The following is a 19,958-nucleotide window of genomic DNA, read 5'->3' on the forward strand; positions in this document are numbered from 1 at the left end:
GGGCTTTTGGAAGAGAGGCAGCTTAAAAGAGCTCATGCCTGGTGCCTGAGGTGAAGCACGCTTCCCGTCCTAGAATGAGTACCTGAAGGAGACTTCCAGAATGTGAGCATCGTCAATACCCAGCATTGGGGGATGCCAACAACGGGACAATCATGCCGAACAATGGGACTTAGAATGAAATGGAATCTTCCTGGAAACAGATAGATGGATAAGATACTAAATCCAGAGACTGTGACTTTCTAGGTATAACTAGCCTCTGAATGAAACATAAGACTGTTTTCCAAAAAGCAAAATATTTCCTTTTTCTGCATTCCCGTTCTATATTCTAATTACTATATAGCTCACTTGACATTTTCCAGCAAGCCCCTCTCCATGAATCAATAGATTCTAGGTTTGTTTATATCGTCGGGTTGGGTGCATCTTTCCTTTTTCTTTTTAATTGTTTTAATTGGAGGATAATTGCTTTACAATGCTGTGTTAGTTTATGATGTACAACAACATGAATCAGCCATAAATATACATTTATCCCCTCCCTCTTGAGCCTTCTTCCCACTCCCCATCCCATCCCTCCAGGTCATTACAGAGCATTGAGCTGAGCTCCCTAAAAAAAGCAAAATTCTTGAATATTAAATCATCAGAGATATTTCTTTATGACTTACTTTGACTAAAAATCACCTGCCCTGGGTGATAAGAAAGATCAAGGAAAACATTGCCAAAGTTAGTTTTTGCTTCCCTGGCCCATTAGCATTCTTGGTCTATTAGTTTTACTGTCTGAAAGTAAAAGTCCAAGTATTAATATTTCATCCACTCTATTGATGAAAAAGCAAAATGAAGATGTAACGATTTGTACTCTGCATTAATTGAGATGTAATTACAGTAAGAATTCACAAGGAAGCCTTTAACCCTGGACTCTTGCTTCCAAGTAAGTGATTCCAACAGGTGGGACAAAGTGACCATCACGCCTTCCAGTGACCCAGGGCTGTTGGCTTCCAAAGACCTTTGTATATTTCAGGTTTGAGGGTAGCACTTGAGACTCCGAGGTCCTGTCTTTAGCCAGTATCACTAACAGTGGCTGTAATTCCTGCTCCTTCAACAGAGCCAGCATCCTCTTGAAAAACTAGATGGATTTACAATTAAAACCATAAACTGTGCACCCAACAGACCACTGAAGATGGTCACTTAGCAGCAAATCCTAGACAAGAGAAGCTGCTTCTCTGAAGGCTGGCCATGCAGTGAGAAAGCATGAAATGTCATCTCTCTGTTTTCAGATGGGGAAACTTGTTTGGTGTCTAGATCACATGATGATTCATAGCACAGGATAACCTCTAGAGCAATTGTCTATTTCCCCATAGACCACCTCCTGATAAGGAAAGGTGCTTTTCTACCACATCCCAACAAGAGAGCTAAGCCTGGAAGTCTGATTTTTCCCACCCGCATGAGATAAGGGACACTGCATTTATCCTGGGCTGTCTGAGAGGCAAAGGGATCTGAATGCCAGAGGGGTGAGTCCCACGTCAGGACAGGAACTACTGCTACTTAGGGAATAGGAAAAAAGAGGGTCATACATATGAATAGAGACTGGGGTGTCCAAGGCGGCTGGACCTCCCCTGGGAATGTCCATAATGGGACTACGGTCTTTGCTTCAAAAGTCTAGGTTGGCACAGAGGGACTGAACCCACCAAGGAAAGGCGTTGACCTGGAGAAAAACACCAGGCTGGAAGAGGAGACACAAGTGAGACCCACATCTGGGAAAGCCCCAGGTCTGCATCTTGAACCCGTGGAAGCGAGAATCCAGCAGCTTCCTGGTGATCAGAAAGCTACCAGGCTGAGGGATCTCTCTGAGGGTCCCCCACATGTCTCTAAGGCCCTGTACGACCCTAAAGAAAGGGTACCCCAAAGAATGACGAAGACTGTCCTTCTCACCAAGCTTCAAGGCTAGAGGACAAATGTCAGATAAATTGATTTTTTAAATATAAAGAAATATAATATTTATTTGCACTCAAGTGCTATCCAGTAATCCATACCCATTGCATCTGTTTATCGAAGAAACCAAGCTGAGTGTTAATCAAGACTTTTAAGGCTGATGTTTAAACTATATAGATATTTCAGAAGATAAGAGTACAGTTTGGGGCATTTGCTACCAATTATTTCAGGTGGAATGTTTACTGCACAAGTACCTCCTCAATTTCATCAAGTAGACAGTTTCAGGGTTCTTATCTTTAGTGGATGATTGAAGAGTTGCCGCCCGAACATCTCTCACTCATAGTTTCCTGGATCATGATGCATTCCGTGTACGGATGCCAAGACCTGAACACATCTCCTACTGACGGTTTCAGAGAAAGAACAGGAAATTGGTTATTTTATTGTTCTACTATATTGTTTCCTAAAACGTGTCAAAGAACACTTTCTGGAATAAGGGTTTAGCCAACATCATAAAAGCTGCTGATATCATCAACTATCTTCTACTGCTATTAGATTACCTGGAGGAGAAAAGTGAGTTTGGGATATTCAAAAAGATTTGTGAAAATTGGCTAGGCAATAGCCTCATTGTCGAAATCTTTAATTCTATCTAATCATCGACCTGTTGTTTTATTGGTCATCAAATATAAAATAAAAAGACAGTAGCCTCGACCAAATCACTGTTCCAAGCCTCATATGATCCACTGTACGAAAGCATGGCCAAAAGAAGTTGGCTCACCTCGCATTGCTAATTCATTCAAACCTGATTCCCCACAGAGAAGCCAAGGACCTGATTGGTGCAATTTCTCCCTGATCATTCTCCTGACCAAGGAATGATCACCACAAGAGAAGAGAAGCCTCTTTGCCATCCACCAGTTTTATCACCTTGGGCAAATAATTTCATCTCTCCAGGCTTCCATGTCCTCATCAGGAAGATGAGGTGGTTGAAATAATAATTGCTACGTGCCTTCCAGCTCTGTAATTCTGTAAATCTATTACTTGCTGTATTTGTAAACATTAGATAAGCCAAAGGCATCATCAGAACAAATGCACTGATCTGAAGACAATGCCTTAGAACATGGCAGCTTTCCTAATTTGAAAGAAAATGCACTGCTGTGAGGACCTGCCTGTTTGACAAACTATTGTTTGCATCTGTTAAAACAAGTATCCAGACAGGTTCTGCCAGGCAACCCAAATAACCTGATTCAGATGATAGAACTGCTGTGGTAAAGAAACTCTTCTATGCGGATATGAGGCACGGATTGGACCTGAAATGCATATATTATTCAAAACGTGAATTTATGAAAGTTTCAGAGAGATCCAGAATACCCTGATCTTTATTCATTCAACAGACAACTCAAAGAAGCAATTCGGTGTCTGCCATAGGAATTTATGGAAAAGTTCTGAAACTCTTTCTCTCTCATTTTCAACAGGAAATAAGGGGACAAAAGGGAGACAAGCAACATGGTTTCAGAAGAGGAATATACAAAAAAAAAAAAAAGTAGAAGAAAAAGAGAAATGTACGATAAACACACCCACACAGAGGATGAGCAGAGCCCCCGAGATCACTGGCTGTCCGTGTCTTTCCTCACAGAGTGGTTCACTGCTCCTACAAATGAGAAATTCTCTCTCTCTCTTTTTATTTTTTGAGCTTCATCTTTTTAATTGAATGACATTTTTGTATAAATATCAGCCTTGCATCTTTATTGCTTTCAGTCATCTTAGTGACAGCTTCGGGGTTTGAACTGTGCTCTTCATTAGGTGAGCAGAAGTCTGTAGATCATTTTACGAAACATTATTTATTGTCACCTAGAGAGCCAAGTACTTTGGCCACCTCATGCGAAGAACTGACTCATTGGAAAAGACCCTGATGCTGGGAGGGATTGGGGGCAGGAGGAGAAGGGGACGACAGAGGATGAGATGTCTGGATGGCATCACCGACTCGATGGACATGAGTTTGAGTAAAATCCGGGAGTTGGTGGTGGACAGGGAGGCCTGGTGTGCTGTGATTCATGGGGTTGCAAAGAGTCGGACACGACTGAGTCACTGAACTGAACTGAACTGAGAGATCAAGGGAAAAGCTTTAGAAAATGCAGTCAGAAGTCCTGGGTTCTGACTTCCTTGGCCGTCCGGTGGTTAAGGAGCCGCCTTCCAATGCAGGGGACAGAGGTTTGATTCCCTAGTCCAGTAACTAAGATCACACATGTCTTGGGGCAACTATGTTTGAGCGCTGCAACTACCAAGGCTGCACCACAACTTAGATCCGACGAAGCCAAAGAAGTAAATAATTAAAAAAAAAAGAAGTCCTGAGTTCAAATTCCTATCATGTATTTCATTATGTGACACCAAGCAATCACCTTACCCCATAGAATTTCAACCTCCATCCACAAAATGGAGCTAATACTACTTTATATTTATTTTGAAGATTCAATGAAACGATGAAGGTGATATTTCTGATATAATATCTTAACAACTATCAGTTACAATCATTGATTTTTCTCATGAGGTTAGAGTCAGCCTGCTTTTCTATCGTTTACCACACTGCAGGATCTCTAAACCATAATAAATTTTTATTTTGTGGTTGAGAGATGAACAGGTTTTTTGAAAGTTTCATTTTATAAATTAATATAGAGGAACTTTTATCACATAGACGTTTGGTTCTTGCTATTCCTGGTAGTTGCACTCTATAAACTCTCCAAGTACACTGAATTAGCAAATATTGATCAAGCGTTCCTTGGAGGAATAGAATTAGGTTCCTGCGAGGCTGTGGCCACATTCTGACCAACTGGTCCACATAGAATCTTGTTGTACATGTGCTTCTGTTTAAAGACACCTTCTTTCACATGTATTTTGGATTCACTAGCATTTAACTCAAATCCACATTATAATGCATGCCTGAACAAAGCTTATCTAAACACACACATTTTCCCACAAGGCACATCACATCCTTCTCACACTTAGAAGCCCTAGAGCGCACTCCAGCACTGTCCTGGGGAGCCATTTTAAATGGCAATGTTTCCAACAAAAAGCACAAAAGTGCAAAATACCTGGCAGGAACTAGACTGTAAAAAAAGGCACTTGTTTGCCATGTGAGAGTTGAAATTCAGAAGACAGAGTGTGGCCGTCAGCTGAGAATATACACACAGGGCAACTCAAATGTTTTACCACTTTGCACACAAGTGCACACACGGCCCATGAAATGCCATGAGTGCTGACTTCGTGGTTACAAATAAATTTTAGTGAGTAGGTGCATTCACAGACACAAAATCTTGCAAATACTGAGGGTTGTGTGTTTGTGTATAACTATATATACATTCATTCATTTAACACTTAAGTTGTAGGGACTATAGTAAGTATTTTACATATACCTTCTCCCTTATTACAATAGTTACATAATCTCAATATCTCCATAATCTTGCCAACATGAAATTGAGGGTTGAGGACTTTAATTGCAAAAGTTCACACAGATACAACCAGAATTTAAAGCTGCATCTGATTTCAGGGCCTATATTTGTCTTATCCTTTATTCTGTGTTTCGCCAAATTTGTTTTTTTAAAATCAGACAAGTGGCCAGGCATGCCACTTCTTGTCAAATTGGAAAAGCACTGCCTTTGATCATCACATTGACATCAAATTTAAATAAGCAAGGCAAGTTAATTTGAAAAGCAAGCTACAGATATTTAAACACCTCTCATTATTCTCATTATAATGCATCCTTCCAATTTTCAGTATTGTAACAAATATTCATTAAATGCCTACTAAGTGCCAATAAGTGTTGCACGTGCAGTCGTCACACAGAGGTGATGCCAGAAGGCCTCTGAAGCATGTCAGATTGTTCTCCACCCATCTCCTAAAGTTAAGATACATACACCACTAGAGCAGCTTCAAACTCTTATGGGTCAAAAAATGAAAGAAAGGTTACAGCTAAATGTGATGCCATTACCTGTCAAGCCAGTGATTTGGGGGAATTATATTAAAAAAAGCACTCAGTACCCATTTTGGCTAAGAATGATGGATGTATTCATAAAAGCTTATGTGTGAAACAGTAACGTTCAGGGACAATGTATCAAGCAGGATGGATTAGACTCTCCTGAAATAACAAACAGCCCCAAAGGATCGCAAAAAAGCCTCTTTTCTGCTCTTGCAAAGTCTAATGCCAGTTGAATGGCCCTCTTCCATCTTGTAACCGGTCTTAAGACATCTACTCCATGAACTTCCCTGGAGGACCAGTGGTTAAGAACCCTCCTTCCAATGTAGGGGAAACAGGTTTGATTTTTGGCGGCCCACATGACCCAGGCAACCAAGCCACAACTACTGAAGCCCATGCACCCTAGTGCCCACGCTCAGCAACAAGAGAAGTGACCACAATGAGAAATCTGTGCGCCTTACCAAAAGAGCAGCCCCGCCCAGCACAACCAGAGAAAATCTGCACAGAGCAACCGAGATCCACTGCAGACAAAAATAAGATGAATAAACTTTTTTAAAAAGTACATCTCCTCTCAATCATCTGAAAGTCTGGGGAAGGCAGAAGCAAAGAATGTTTGGATGAGCAAGGTCTCTGCCACAAATACAAATAACTTTTCCTGATGATTCTGAATATAATACCTAGCCCCTTGCCCATCAGAACAAGACCCAATTTCCCCCTCAGTCAGTCTCTCCCATCAGGAAGCTTCCATAAGCCTCTTATCCTTCTCCATCAGAGGGCGGACAGACTGAAAACCACAATCACAGAAAACTCACTATTTGATCACGTGGGCCATGGCCTTGTCTAACTCAATGAAACTATGAGCCATGCTGTGTAGGGCCACCCAAGACAGACAGGTCATGGTGGAAAGTTCTGACAAAACATGGTCCACTGGAGAAGAGAATGGCAAACCACTTCAGTATTCTTGCCTTGAGAACCCCATGAACAGTATGAAAAGGCAAAAAGATAGGACATTGAAAGATGAACTCCCCAGGTCACTAGGTACCCAATATGCTACTGGAGATTCGGTGGAGAAATAACTCCAGAAAGAATGAATAGACGGAGCCAAAGCAAAAACAACACCCAGTTGTGGATGTGACTGGTGATAGAAGCAAAGTCCGATGCTGTAAAGGGCAATATTGCATAGGAATCTGGAATGTTAGGTCCATGAATCAAGGCAAATTGGAAGTGGTCAAACAGGAGGTGGCAAGAGTGAATGTGGACATTTTAGGAATCAGTGAACTAAAATGGGCTGGAATGGGTGAATTTAACTCAGATGACCATTATATCTACTACTGTGGGCAAGAATCCCTTAGAAGAAATGGAGTAGCCATCATAGTCAACAAAAGAGTCTGAAATGCAGTACTTGGATGCAATCTCAAAAACGACAGAATGATCTCTGTTCATTTTCAAGGCAAACCATTCAGTACCACAGTAATCCAAGTCTATGTCCCGACCAATAATGCTGAAGAAGCTGAAGTTGAACGGTTCTATGAAGACCTAAAAGACTTCCTAGAACTAACATCCAAAAAAGAGGTCCTTTTCATTATAGGGGACTGAAATGCAAAAGTAGGAAGTCAAGAAATACCTGGAGTAACAGGCAAGCTTGGCTTTGGAATACAGAATAAAGCAGGACAAAGGTTAACAGAGTTATGCCAAGAGAATGCACTGGTCATAGCAAACACCCTCTTCCAACAACACAAGAGAAGACTCTACATATCGACATCACCAGATAGTCAATACCAAAATCAGATTGATTATATTCTTTGCAGCCAAAGATGGAGAAGCTCTATAGAGTCAGCAAAAATAAGACTGGGAGCTGACTGTGGCTCAGGCCACGAACTCCCTATTGCCAAATTCAGACTTAAATTGAAGAAAGTAGGGAAAACTACTAGACCATTCAGTTATGACCTAAATCAATCCCTTATGATTATACAGTGGAAGTGAGAAATATATTCAAGGGATTAGATCTGATAGATAGACAGAGTGCTGGAAGAACTATGGACAGAGGTTCCTGACACTGTAGAGGAGGCAGGGAGCAAGACCATACCCAAGAAAAAGAAATGCAAAAAGGCAAAATGGTTGTCTGAGGAGGCCTTACAAATAGCTGTGAAAAGAAGAGAAGAGAAAGGCAAAGGAGAAAAGGAAAGATATTCCCATTTGAATGCAGAGTTCCAAAGAATAGCACAGAGAGATAAGAAAGGCTTCCTCAGTGATCAATGCAAAGAAATAGAGGAAAACCATAGAATGGGAAAGACTAGAGATATCTTCAAGATAATTGGAGATACCAAGGGAACATTTCATGCAACTATGGGCTCAATAAAGGACAGAAATGGTATGGACCTAACAGAAGCAGAAGGTATTAAGAGGTGGTAAGAATTGACAGAAGAACTATACAAAAAAGATCTTCATGACCCAGATAATCACGATGGTGTGATCACTCACTTAGAGCCAGACATCCTGGAAAGCAAAGTCAAGCGGGCCTTAGGAAACATCACTACGAACAAAACAAGTGGAGGTGATGGAATTCCAGTTGAGCTATTTCAAATCCTAAAAGATGATGTTGTCAAAGTGCTGCATTCAAGATGCCAGCAAATTTGAAAAACTCAACAGTGGCCACAGGACCAGAAAAGGTAAGTTTTCACTCCAGTCCCAAAGAAAGGCAATGCCAAAGAATGCTCAAACTACCACACAATTGCACTCATCTCACACGCTAGAAAAGTAATGCTCAAAATTCTCCAAGCCAGGCTTCAACAGTACATGAACTGTGAACTTCCAGATGTACAAGTTGGATTTAGACAAGGCAGAGGAACCAGAGATCAAATTGCCAACATCTGTTGGATCATCGAAAAAGCAAGAGAGTTCCAGTAAAACATCTATTTCTGCTTTATTGACTATGCCAAAGCCTTCAACTGTGTGGATCACAATAAACTGTGGAAAATTCTGAAGGAGATGGGAATACCAGACCACCTGACCTGCCTCCTGAAAAACCTGTATGCAGGTCAGGAAGTAACAGTTAGAACTGGACATGGAACAACAGACTGGTTCCAAATCGGTAAAAGAGTATGTCAAGACTGTATATTTTCACCCTGCTTATTTAACTTATATGCAGAGTACATCATGAGAAATGCTAGACTGGATGAAGCACAGCCTGGAATCAAGATTTCTGGGAGAAATATCAATAACCTCAGATATGCAGATGACACCACCCTTATGGCGGAAAGCGTGGAACTAAAGAGCCTCTTGAAAGTGAAAGAGGAGACTGAAAAAGTTGGCTTAAAACTCAATATTCAGAAAACTAAGATCATGGCATCTGGTCCCATCACTTCATGGCAAATAGATGGGGAAACAGTGGAAACAGTGACAGACTTTATTTGGGGGGGCTCCAAAATCACTGCAGATAGTGACCACAGCCATGAAATTAAAAGATGCTTACTCCTTGGAAGAAAAGTTACGACCAACCTAGAAAGCTTATTTAAAAGCAGAGAAATTACTTTGCCAACAAAGGTCTGTCTAGTCAAAGCTATGGTTTTTCCATTAGTCATGTATGGATGTGAGAGTTGGACCATAAAGAAAGCTGAGCACCAAAGAATTTATGCTTTTGAACCGTGGTGTTGGAGAAGACTCTTCAGAGTCCATTGGACTGCAAGGAGATCCAACTAGTCCTTCCTGGCTGGAAGGAAATCAGGAATTAGGAAACCCAAATTTCCTAAAGGAAATCAGTCCTGAATATGCATTGGAAGGAGTGATGCTGAAGCTGAAACGCCAATGCTTTGGCCACTTGATGCGAAGAACTGACTTACTTGAAAAGACCCTGATGCTGGGAAAGACTGAAGGTGGGAGGAGAAGGGGACGACAGAGGATGAGATGGTTGGATGGCATCACCGACTCAATGAACATGAGTCTGAGTAAACTCCAGGAGTTGGTGATGGACAGGGAGGCCTGGCATGCTGCAGTCCATGGGGCCACAAAGAGTGAGACACGACTGAGCGACTGAACTGATACTGATAGACTGTGGGTGATCTCAAATCTCACTTTGATTAGTGGCAGACAGTGGGAAATAACTGTAGTTGAAAGCTTTTGTTTTATGCTTCAAAGGGACATGGTCTGGGTCTCCTTGGAGATGGACGTTTCTGGGGTAAGTTCTCTGAACAGAGGCAGGGACTGGCCCAGGAGAGTGGGGGTGCAGGAGCTGGGGAACCTGGGGTGCACGGAAAGTGCCGTCTAGGCTGACCATGTAATCGAGTGACTTAAAATGCCCTCTATCTAGGCTAACGTTATGATGGTAGAACCCCCTCAGGAAATGCCCTGCCAAGCGGTTCAACCTCTGCTTCAACAGCCCCTCATCCCCGGACACACAGTCCACCTTTAAGTGTCTCTGATTACTGAGACTTCCCTGGTGTCCAGGGGTTAAGACTCTGCACTCCCAACGCAAAGGTCCCAGGTTCAATCCCTGGTCTGGAAACTAAGACCCCACAAACTGCATGTCATGGACAGAAAATAAAAACAAATATCTCTGAATATGAGATACTTATTCAGAGCTCAGATCTAATTCCCTAATTTCTACCTCCTCGTTGGTTATATCTTTTAAATCCAAGCACACACATGCATGATGCACATTCACACGCACACACAGCAGGATTCTCTCTTTCCCATGACAGGCTTCCCAGTAATCTCTCTTCCATGCTCAAAAGCATCACTTCCTTTCCGCCCCTTCCAGTGAGAGGATTCCCATGCTCTTCACCATTCTGGCCTCTTTTCTCTGGGTCACCTCCAGAAGCTTCCCACAGTGTGGCTGTGACATGACCAGGGCAGCCTCTACCGAGCCTCCGATCTGGGCAAGACCTCTACACCAAGGTCTGCCAAGCCTTGGAGAACACGGTGAGTTTGTAGTCTCCCCTGCTCTCATCTTATAGAAAGAAAAGCATGAGCTAGAGCAGAGATTCCAAAACACACGGGGTTTTGTTCTTAGCGGCGCCTCCAAGCATTTCAGACATCCTAGTAAACACACACCCGTTTGAAAAAAACAACTCAAACGCCAGCTAATTCTGCAGTATCCTCAGCTGATGTCTGATCAAAGTGCATCTTGAGTAGGAGGAAAGGTGATGGTTCCCAGACACCAACTGCTCCCCTTCATCATACAGAATAGCTCTGAGAAGCAATGACTCATGCTTCATTCAATAATTCTCACTCAGAAGTCACCACCATTCAGGAGCCTGTTACTTATGGAAGGGAATCTCCAGGAGCCCACCTGAGGAGGGAGATTGCTTCTGAATTCAGTTGGCTGGGTTTTTAATGTTCTATGTTTTCCTTCTGTTTTCACTGTAGAAGTGATGTCCAGCCACCCTGGTGGATTAGACAGAGCAGTTCCTAGACGGGCAGAGGGCAGCCCCAGACACAGCTTCAGGCAGCCCTGCTGGGTTCAGCTACAGGCAGTAAAGATGGATGGTAGGCTGTCCTGATGCCATTCAAGGATCTGAAGGAGCTTCACTCAGGGGTTCAGGAAGTCCGTGTCCCAAGTGTTCTTTTTTGCTGCCTCTTAGTCCTTATTCTCTATTTGTAGTAACTGAATTTGTGCTAGAGACCAAGCCTCAACCTCTAACCTAGACCTGGGAGCCAGGTTCTTGCTATGTCCCTGTGTGGTTTCCAGCCCAGCGCTCAGGTCTAACAGTGCCTTCCCATGCTCTTGGGACTCCTGGTGTCTCAGATGGTAAAGAATCTGCCTGTAATGTGGGAGACCCGGGTCCAATCCCTGGGCTGGAAAGATCCCCTGGAGGAGGAAATGGCAATCCACTCCAGTATTCTTGCCTGGAGAATCCCATGGACAGAGGATCCTGGCAGGCTACAGCCCATGGAGTTGCAAAGAGTCGGACATGACTGAGCAACTAACCTTTCTGCCATGCTCTTGACAGTCTTTCCTTTCTCCAGAACCTCAGGCTACCATTTGCCTGACTCTCCTGATGCTGGTACCCTGCTTGGTCTCAGGATGATCTCGGTACCCCGAATCCCCATCACTGGAGCCCACCCTCCTCCCAGCCCTCCATCCTTGCCCTGAGCCCCGGGACACAACGCCTGCCCTCTGCTTACACGTGTACCTAACGACTCACCTCCTTCTAGGAGGACGCCTTGTTTCGTTTGCTCCCTGATGGCAGTTGGGTTGACATCAGTGTCAGCCCAGGGAACCAATGTACCTTCCCAGGCTCTTCAATTCTGTCTCAAGTTAACCCGTTCCCAGATCCTTTCTGCTCACAACAGCTTTGGAGGAGAATGGATGAGAGGTGAAGCCGCACAAAGGGGATGCGCAGCTTCGGGACCCTAAGCTAGATGAGAAATGGGAGATGCTGGCAAAAGAAACCGGCATCTCTTTCCCAGGCCTGAATCAAGTGCTGTGAGTGCTCCCTACCCCCCAACCCACCCCTATTCCCTCCTCACCCACCTGGCAACTCGATGTCTGTCACAGTGAGGACTAGGGTAGCTCTGTGAACACCAGAAGTAACTCATTATGTAAACACTGCAGTTTCCGTATTTTAGATTGTTTTCCCTTGGAATATATAGAAGGCAACTAACAAATTACCCCCAAGTTATATTTACCAGCTTTGAGGGTAACTCAGAGAAACAAACTGGTGCTTGGTTATCTTAAGGATGTGTTGAAATTCACCAAGAACTATTTTTTGCCAGGTGGTGATTCTTCTTTACAGAAATAATAACTCCCACTTGCTAATTGATGTGATAAACGAAGACAGAGCCTCTTCTCCTCCATCACTACCTCCAAAATTAAATTTAACAGCAATACTCTGCTTAGGCAGGGAGAACAAATGGGCTTAGTTACTCATTCATGGAGAACAGGTAAAAATTTTCCAGTGGCTGTTTCTCTGAAGTGTCTATTTTAAGAGATTTGAGGGGGAGTAGGTTACAAGGTGAGTATCCAACCTTTTAGAGAGCAAAAATCAGGAGTTTCAACCAAGTGCCTGCTTATCAAATGTCAATACAGACAGTGTACCTCAATCTAGCTGAGCTTTCTCCCATTTCCATGGGCTTTGCAACCATCCTATATCTGAATGTCACAGTTACCTTTATGAAAACAATATTCTTCAGTTCAAGTAAGTAGAAAAATACAGTGAAAAGATTCCCTACTAGTCTTTAGGCAAAAGCAGATATTTTTCTTAAGAAAAACACCGGTGAGAATAAAAGCCAAGTATTGTTTTAGATTCTCTTCAATTTCCAAAATACCATTTAAAAAATAATTACACCCACGATTTATGCATGATTCATTAGGCAGGCAGCTCCAATGCACAACTCCATTGTAATTGCACTGGAAACATCGACATCATGAAATATACCCTCAACTTCTTGAGATTATCACCTATTCTAGTAACGTCTTTGCTACCATGTAAATCTTGTTCTAATTGTCTGTCTTTATTAAATGATAATGGTAGTATTTCAGTTCTATGACTGGATAGCCTTCTGAAGAAATTTTTTGTTACTTCTGAATAATTAGAAGGTCAAATGCTCTGTTACTGATATTTAAGCCTTTTATCGTGAAAGTTAATAGGCTTGAATCACAGAATCCCCAGATGATGACTGGAATGCTACATGGGGTGGGGTGGGTGGGGAGAAGGCACACCATGGTTGTCAGCAGATAAAAGTGTTTCTAAAGACAAAAAAATGGTACAGATGAATCAGTCTGCAGTAGGGAATCAATAACATACAGTACACCATCCATCACCTCTGCTGATTACAGACCAAAGTCAGAAAAGACAGCATTCCTTACATAATAGATAACCTTACATAACATATAATAAATATGATAGGCAACATCTTGCAGGATAGAAACAAAAGATGCAAACTGCTGAATCATGTATCTGAAGGGGCCAGGTTGAGAGGATCAGTACCTGGATTTAATGGCCTTACAACTGCGAGTTCCACCGGGCAACCTGCCCATCCCTTTAGGTTTGAAGGGCATCGCTCTGATCTGCAGCCGCCCCTGAAGAGGCAGCATGAGGAACCGGCCAGGCACTGGAGGTCAGGGTCTCCCCACCACCACTGTTCACCTACCTGTGGTCTTTAGCGGGGTTTTCTCTCCTAGCAACAGTTTTAACCTTTTGGCGTGGATTTTGCCTTGATAATGTGAGTCAGCCACCACCGCGGAGGTGAAGGACATGTTACAGAGGGTACAGCATTTGTTTTTATCCACCATATCAGCATCATTTCCCTGTGAGAGAGAGAGACAGATCGAAAGAATATTAGCAAGCCCCAAGGCTTCCAATGTCTTTGTTCCACTCCATTCTGTTGCAACAGGAAACTCACCATAGTCTTTTTCTTGTCTTTTTTCTTTCTTTTTAAAGCATTACATTGAATATTATTCCATGTAGGATTTGTAGATGAAAACTTATTTTACCTACACTATGTCATGCAACTTCATTACAAAATGAGGTTTTTATACTTTGTATTGTTAATATTAACTGCTGCTACTGCTAAGTCACTTCAGTTGTGTCCAACTCTGTGCGACCCCATCCCTGAGATTCTCCAGGCAAGAACACTGGAGTGGGTTGCCATTTCCTTCTTCAATGCATAAGAGTGAAAAGTGAAAGTGAAGTCGCTCAGTCATGTTTGACTCTTCGCGACCCCATGGACTGCAGCCTACCAGGCTCCTCCATCCATGGGATTTTCCAGGCAAGAGTACTGGAGTGGGGTGCCATTGCCTTCTCCTAATATTAACTATCAACAAAATAGTTAATATTCATTGAGCAAGTTAGTTAATATTGTTGAGAAGATTGAAATAGTCAATCCATATAAAAGGAGCTAATCCAATGCCTAGAAATAGTAATCAACACATATTAGATTCTCCTATTATCATTTTAATTTTGACCTGATCATTAAGGTTATCAGACTAGAACCGATTGTGTGTGTGTGTGTGTGTGTGTTGCTTAGTCGTGTCCAACTCTTTGCAACCCCATAGACTGTAACCCACCAGGCCCCTCCATCCATGGGATTCTCCAGGAAAGAATACTGGAGTGGGTTTCCATTTTCTTCTCCAAAAGGAACTACAGAAAGAAAGAAAGTGAAGTCACTCAGTCGTGTCTACCCCTTTGCTACCCCATGGACTATAGCCTACCAGGCTCCTCCATCCACGGAATTTTCCAGGCAAGAGTACTGAAGTGGGTTGCCATTTCCTTCTCTGAGAACCAATTATATTCTTAGTTAATTATTGGCTAGTTTTGGTCCATTTTACACAGTGCTTATCTATACTTTCTCCCTGTTCATCAAACTATCTTCTTATTTGACACAATTTCAGTCAATGGCTTTACATTCTATACCATTGAAAACTTTGTGGTCATCACTCAGATGAGCTCAGGAATTTTTCCTTATAAATAGATCTCTGCACTGTCACTTCACAGCTCATCATTTTTCAAAAGGCATCTTAAAGCTGATGCAATAGTTGCTCGATTAAGCACAAGTTTACTAGTTTACTTTCTGCTTCTTGTTTCTTTTTTTTTTTTTACCATAAGTAAATTCTCAGCCTTAGAAAAAAGTAGCCTCTTCCTTTTTCTTGAAATGTCTGTTTTGTCCTTGCTCTGCAATCTATTGTTTTTTTCTACATGTAAACATCACCAAAACTTTCTCAGTGACCAACTTCAACCTCTATTTAATAGGGACCACTACTGCCAGGCACTGGGAACACAGCGCAAATGGGTGAATATGAGCTACCTGCAGAAAAACAAGGGCCACAGTGGGTGAGAACACATTGGATCTGGTACCAGGAGGAAAAGGTTCTCTCATTGCATCTGCATTAGGCATCAAAGTAAGCAAAATATCAGAGTTCACAGGGCCTGAATTATTTAGCAGAAATTATCATTTGGCATTCAGCTCTGCTTTGACACATTTTAGCCTCACCAGGATACGTGGCCCCATGTTCAAGATTTAAAAAAAAAAAAAAAGATTTCTTTAAGGAATCCAATATTTATCATAATGAACTTGAGTCTATCATAAAGCTATGGTGACCATGCTGGCTGAATTTTCCAGGAGAGTTTGCGTCATTTTCCTTTTCTTCAAGACAGGTGATTCATTAACTGCTGCACAAAATACTTAAATCCAGCTTGATTTTTATTCCTCTGTAACACTTCATGAAAATGAATAATGATTTGGAAAAAAATAAATCCTTTGTCAGACCATGTGACCTGGCGATTGTGCCCACAGGTCATCAATTACCTATATTCTGCAAGGGGAAGATTAATCCACGGGCTCCCCTCCTGCCTAGTTAGAAATTGAAGGTAAAGAGGACTCTCAGATAAGGAGTTAATCTATTCCTTAATGGAATGGTAGGCTCAAAGCATCTCTTTGTTAAAAGAGCAGCCATGGGTGAGTATCTGGCCTCACAAAAGCCCCTTCTCCTATTCCTGGCAGACCCCAAAGAATGCAATTTAAAATGGCATGGGGACAAGGATGAGGGTGGGGGTGGGACAGAGAAAGGGAATTCTGTATTTTTCTGCACAACAAAAAGATGTCCAGAGTGATGGAGAGCATTGCCTTGCCAATTTTGTGGCAGTTAGGAAACTAACACTTTCCTTCTTAAGGCATCTGTTGGTAATAGCACTGATAATTTGCACTCAGTCTTGGGAGGAGTGAGTGAGTGTGTGTTTGTGTGTGTGTGTGTGTGTGTGTGTGTGTGTGTGTGTTCCAGGAGGCTGGCGTGCAGTTCAGGGGTGGGGGAAGGGAGAGACTCCATAAAGGTCTCGGAGATTTGGAATCCCACCTAGAGCCATTTATTAGCTTGACCTTGTGAGCGTACTCAGTCACGTACAACTCTTTGCGACCCCATGGACTGTAGCCCACCAGGCTCCTCTGTCCATGAGATTTCCCAGGCAAGAATACTGGAGTGGGTTGCCATGTCCTTCTCTAGGGGATCTTCTGAACCCAGAGACTGAATCCGCATCTCCTGCGTCTCCTGCATTAGCAAGCAGATTCTTTACCACAGAGCCACCTGGGAATGGTAACAAGTATTAAATCTTAGCATCTACCCAAGACCCTTATCACATTTTATAAGTGAGATTTAAGGAAATGTACTGCTAGAGGTTAGGATGGGGAGTCAGTGAAAAGAGATGGATTCTATGGAAAGAGGATGGGCCTCCCAAAAGGGGTCTCTCCTAGCAAGGCACCAACCTCAGGACATCTGGTTAGGTACTGAGGCTGGACCCACCAAGTGTATCCCCGCTGAGTGCTTCAAGCTGAGGTGCTTTGAGTTTCCTCATCGGTAAAAATTCAAAGCGGGACTTCCCTAGAGGTCCAGTGGTTAGTACTCCATGCTTCCACTGTAGGGGGCGTGGGTTCGATTTCTGGTCAGGGAACTAAGATTCTGCATATCCTAAGGAGCGGCCAAAAAAAATTTTAATTTTTAAAAAATTAAAAATTAAAAAAAAAAAGCTTTTAAAAACATAAAGAAGTCATAGACACTTGTACCCCTTTATGTGGTCTGCTCTGGAGCTGACTGAACCAGGCAAGAAAGGGGAGACTTGGTTTCCTGGTGTCTGTCTCTCCAACCAGGCCCAGGACATGCCCCAGACCCACGACGGGGCAGAGCCCAGAAGACCAGGAAGCACACATCAGGGAGTGGCTGAAGGCGCTGCGGCTGGTGAGTGAGTAGTGGGCAGTTTGGGAGGACAGAGAGCCCTAACTGACACCTTCCCACTCTGTGTCAGGGAATATTGGTCCGATGTTTAAAGGGACAAAAGGGGAAGGTTGTCAAGGTGACAGCAGTCGCTTGGATTGCCCATTTTCACCTACGTGTGCATAATATGGGCTAAAGCATCTCATTTTTCTTCATATAAAGCACGAGATCATAAGACAACGCTTAACTCACAGTCTACACCTATTTAGAATCTGTGCATCGCTTTTGCCACTTCTAGCAAAATCAATCACCAGCTGGACCTGGGCACAGGAGCTAGACCCTATCTCCCTGGAGCTCTATGGTGGAGACATCTCCACAGAAAGGGGCTGCCATCACTGTATGAAGCATATTCAGAACTAGTTTCCAAGGCAAAGAACAGCCCTTAAACTGGATAATGACTAGTGGGTTTATGGTATTCATTCATTCAACACATTTTTAAGGACCCCCTAAATATGTGCGATGCTGTGCTGGAAGAATAAAACTCTACTCTCTGTTATTAAAGAGGTTGAGACCAGGCGGATTGGAGAATGCAGGCATAAAATGAAAGGAAAACATTATAATCAAAGAAATACAGTCTCCTGTTGGAACCAGGCTCTCCCAATTGTAAGGTTAAAAGACCAGTCCTGTAAATGAGCCTATTTGTGTGGATTTTCATCTTCAAGCCTTCTGTTGCCTGGTGCGTCCTTCTTCATCACTGCTTATCTAATCTGGTCTATCCAAAACCTTTTTCACGGCTCAATTTAACCATCACTTTCTTGAGATGAAGCTTCTTCTGTCTCCCATCCTGAAGAAGTTGACAGTGGCCTTAGGGTCTTCTGTGTGTCCTGTATATGCCTCTTTTATAACAGAATGCTGAATTCTGACATGTATTTTTTTTTTTCATATTTCTTCCCCTCAAGAGGAACAAGGAAATAGTTAAGGTCAAGGGAATGTTTTCATTAACACTGGGGCCTCAGCTCCTAGCACAATGCTTGCCACACAGTAGGACCTGCAGGTGTATTGAATGAACACAGGAGTTGAGGGTTGGTTTGTGGGTTTAGGAAATTGCATGCCATAAAAAGACAGAAGAGGAAGACAGGTAACACATGGAGGCCTATGGTCAGCCCAAACCTATTCAAACTAACAGGAAGCTGCCTGGAAAGAGAAGCAGGGTTTTCAACAATTTGTAAACTAACTTGAGGGTTCAAGTAGGGGAACATTTTCCCAAAAGGTATGGTCATTTCATCATCGTCCTAATATACATTCTTAGATTTCTGCTCTGCTGTATCAATCTCATGAGATTCTTAGATTTCTGCTCAATCTCCATGAAGGTTGACAAACTGATGTCAGAGATCGCATTTAAAGTTTCTGACTTAACAAATTGAGAATGGCTTTAAGCTACCAAGTAAATGAAGGGGAAATCTAAGATTTTCTTTATAAAACATGGGTTTCAATCTGGAGGCAAAAACTCAGTTGGACTTTTTCAATGCAGTGTCCACATGACTGAAAAAAAAAAGAAAAAAAAAGCTTGTGGAGCATCCTAAGACTGCTTAGTCAAAGCATTTCACAATGTTAGGAAGTTTTCTGAAGAATTCCAACCACATGAAAAACCCTGACTGACTCAGCCAAAAATCTAGTTTTGAAATTCCATTTTATTTTATCATAAGCTTCTTTTTCTTTCACTCCATTCAAATGACTGTCTTCATTCTTCTTTAGGTAAATGTAAACAGCCTAAGAGAAAGACTTTTATTTCAGAATGTCAGGAGTGAGGAATCCTGTGTCATTATTCCCCAGCAAAACAGCTATAAGTGGTGAAAGTTATTTGTTTAAAAAATTATTCCAAGTCTTTGAAAATTATCCTAAAAGACCACATTAAAATATTTTTTCAGGAAAACATACTGAATCTCACTAAGAACAGTGAGAGTGCTATGGAGCTTCAGAGACAACCCTTGCCCTCCCTCCGGGTCCCCCAGCTCAGCATGATGGCAGCTCCACTCTGCCACGTGTGGTCAAGGGCTCCCTTTCCCATCAGCTCCCAGTTAGGAGGTATCAGGAAGAGCAGGCCACTAACGTGAACCGCATCCCCTTCAGCTCCAAGATGCAGAAACTGAATTCCCAGCAAAGCAACCCAGAAATCAGGGACTCTCTCCCTTCACTCTTACTCGTCGGACAGACGCTCCATCCCCTGCACAGCTGGCCAAGAATACTGGAACCATGATCAGATGTGCCCCAGTTTGCTTGTGGGACAAAGGTTCTGTGCCTGGGAAATAAGCTAAGAAGACCAGAGGCGGCCACCTCTGCCCAGGTAATGAAGCAGGGCAGTCACTCTGAGAAAAGCAGTGGCTCAGAGATTTTTCCACGAGAACAGAGGGGAAACGAGGTATTGTAAGA

The 19,958-nt window shown here is 42.7% G+C and overlaps 1 protein-coding gene across 3 annotated transcripts in view; it reads right to left on the minus strand.

Annotated features, from left to right (window-relative positions):
• Positions 1-19,958, minus strand: part of ZMAT4 (zinc finger matrin-type 4) — a 361,620-nt gene that overhangs the window by 143,750 nt on the left and 197,912 nt on the right. For all 3 annotated transcript variants that reach the window (XM_043893609.1, XM_043893611.1, XM_043893610.1), the window contains exon 4: positions 13,979-14,135. In XM_043893609.1, the coding sequence (XP_043749544.1) occupies positions 13,979-14,135 (157 nt within the window). The remainder of the gene's footprint in view (positions 1-13,978; positions 14,136-19,958) is intronic.

This window comes from Cervus elaphus, chromosome 32 (genome assembly GCF_910594005.1).
Source record: "Cervus elaphus chromosome 32, mCerEla1.1, whole genome shotgun sequence".
Lineage (NCBI taxonomy): Eukaryota > Metazoa > Chordata > Mammalia > Artiodactyla > Cervidae > Cervus > Cervus elaphus.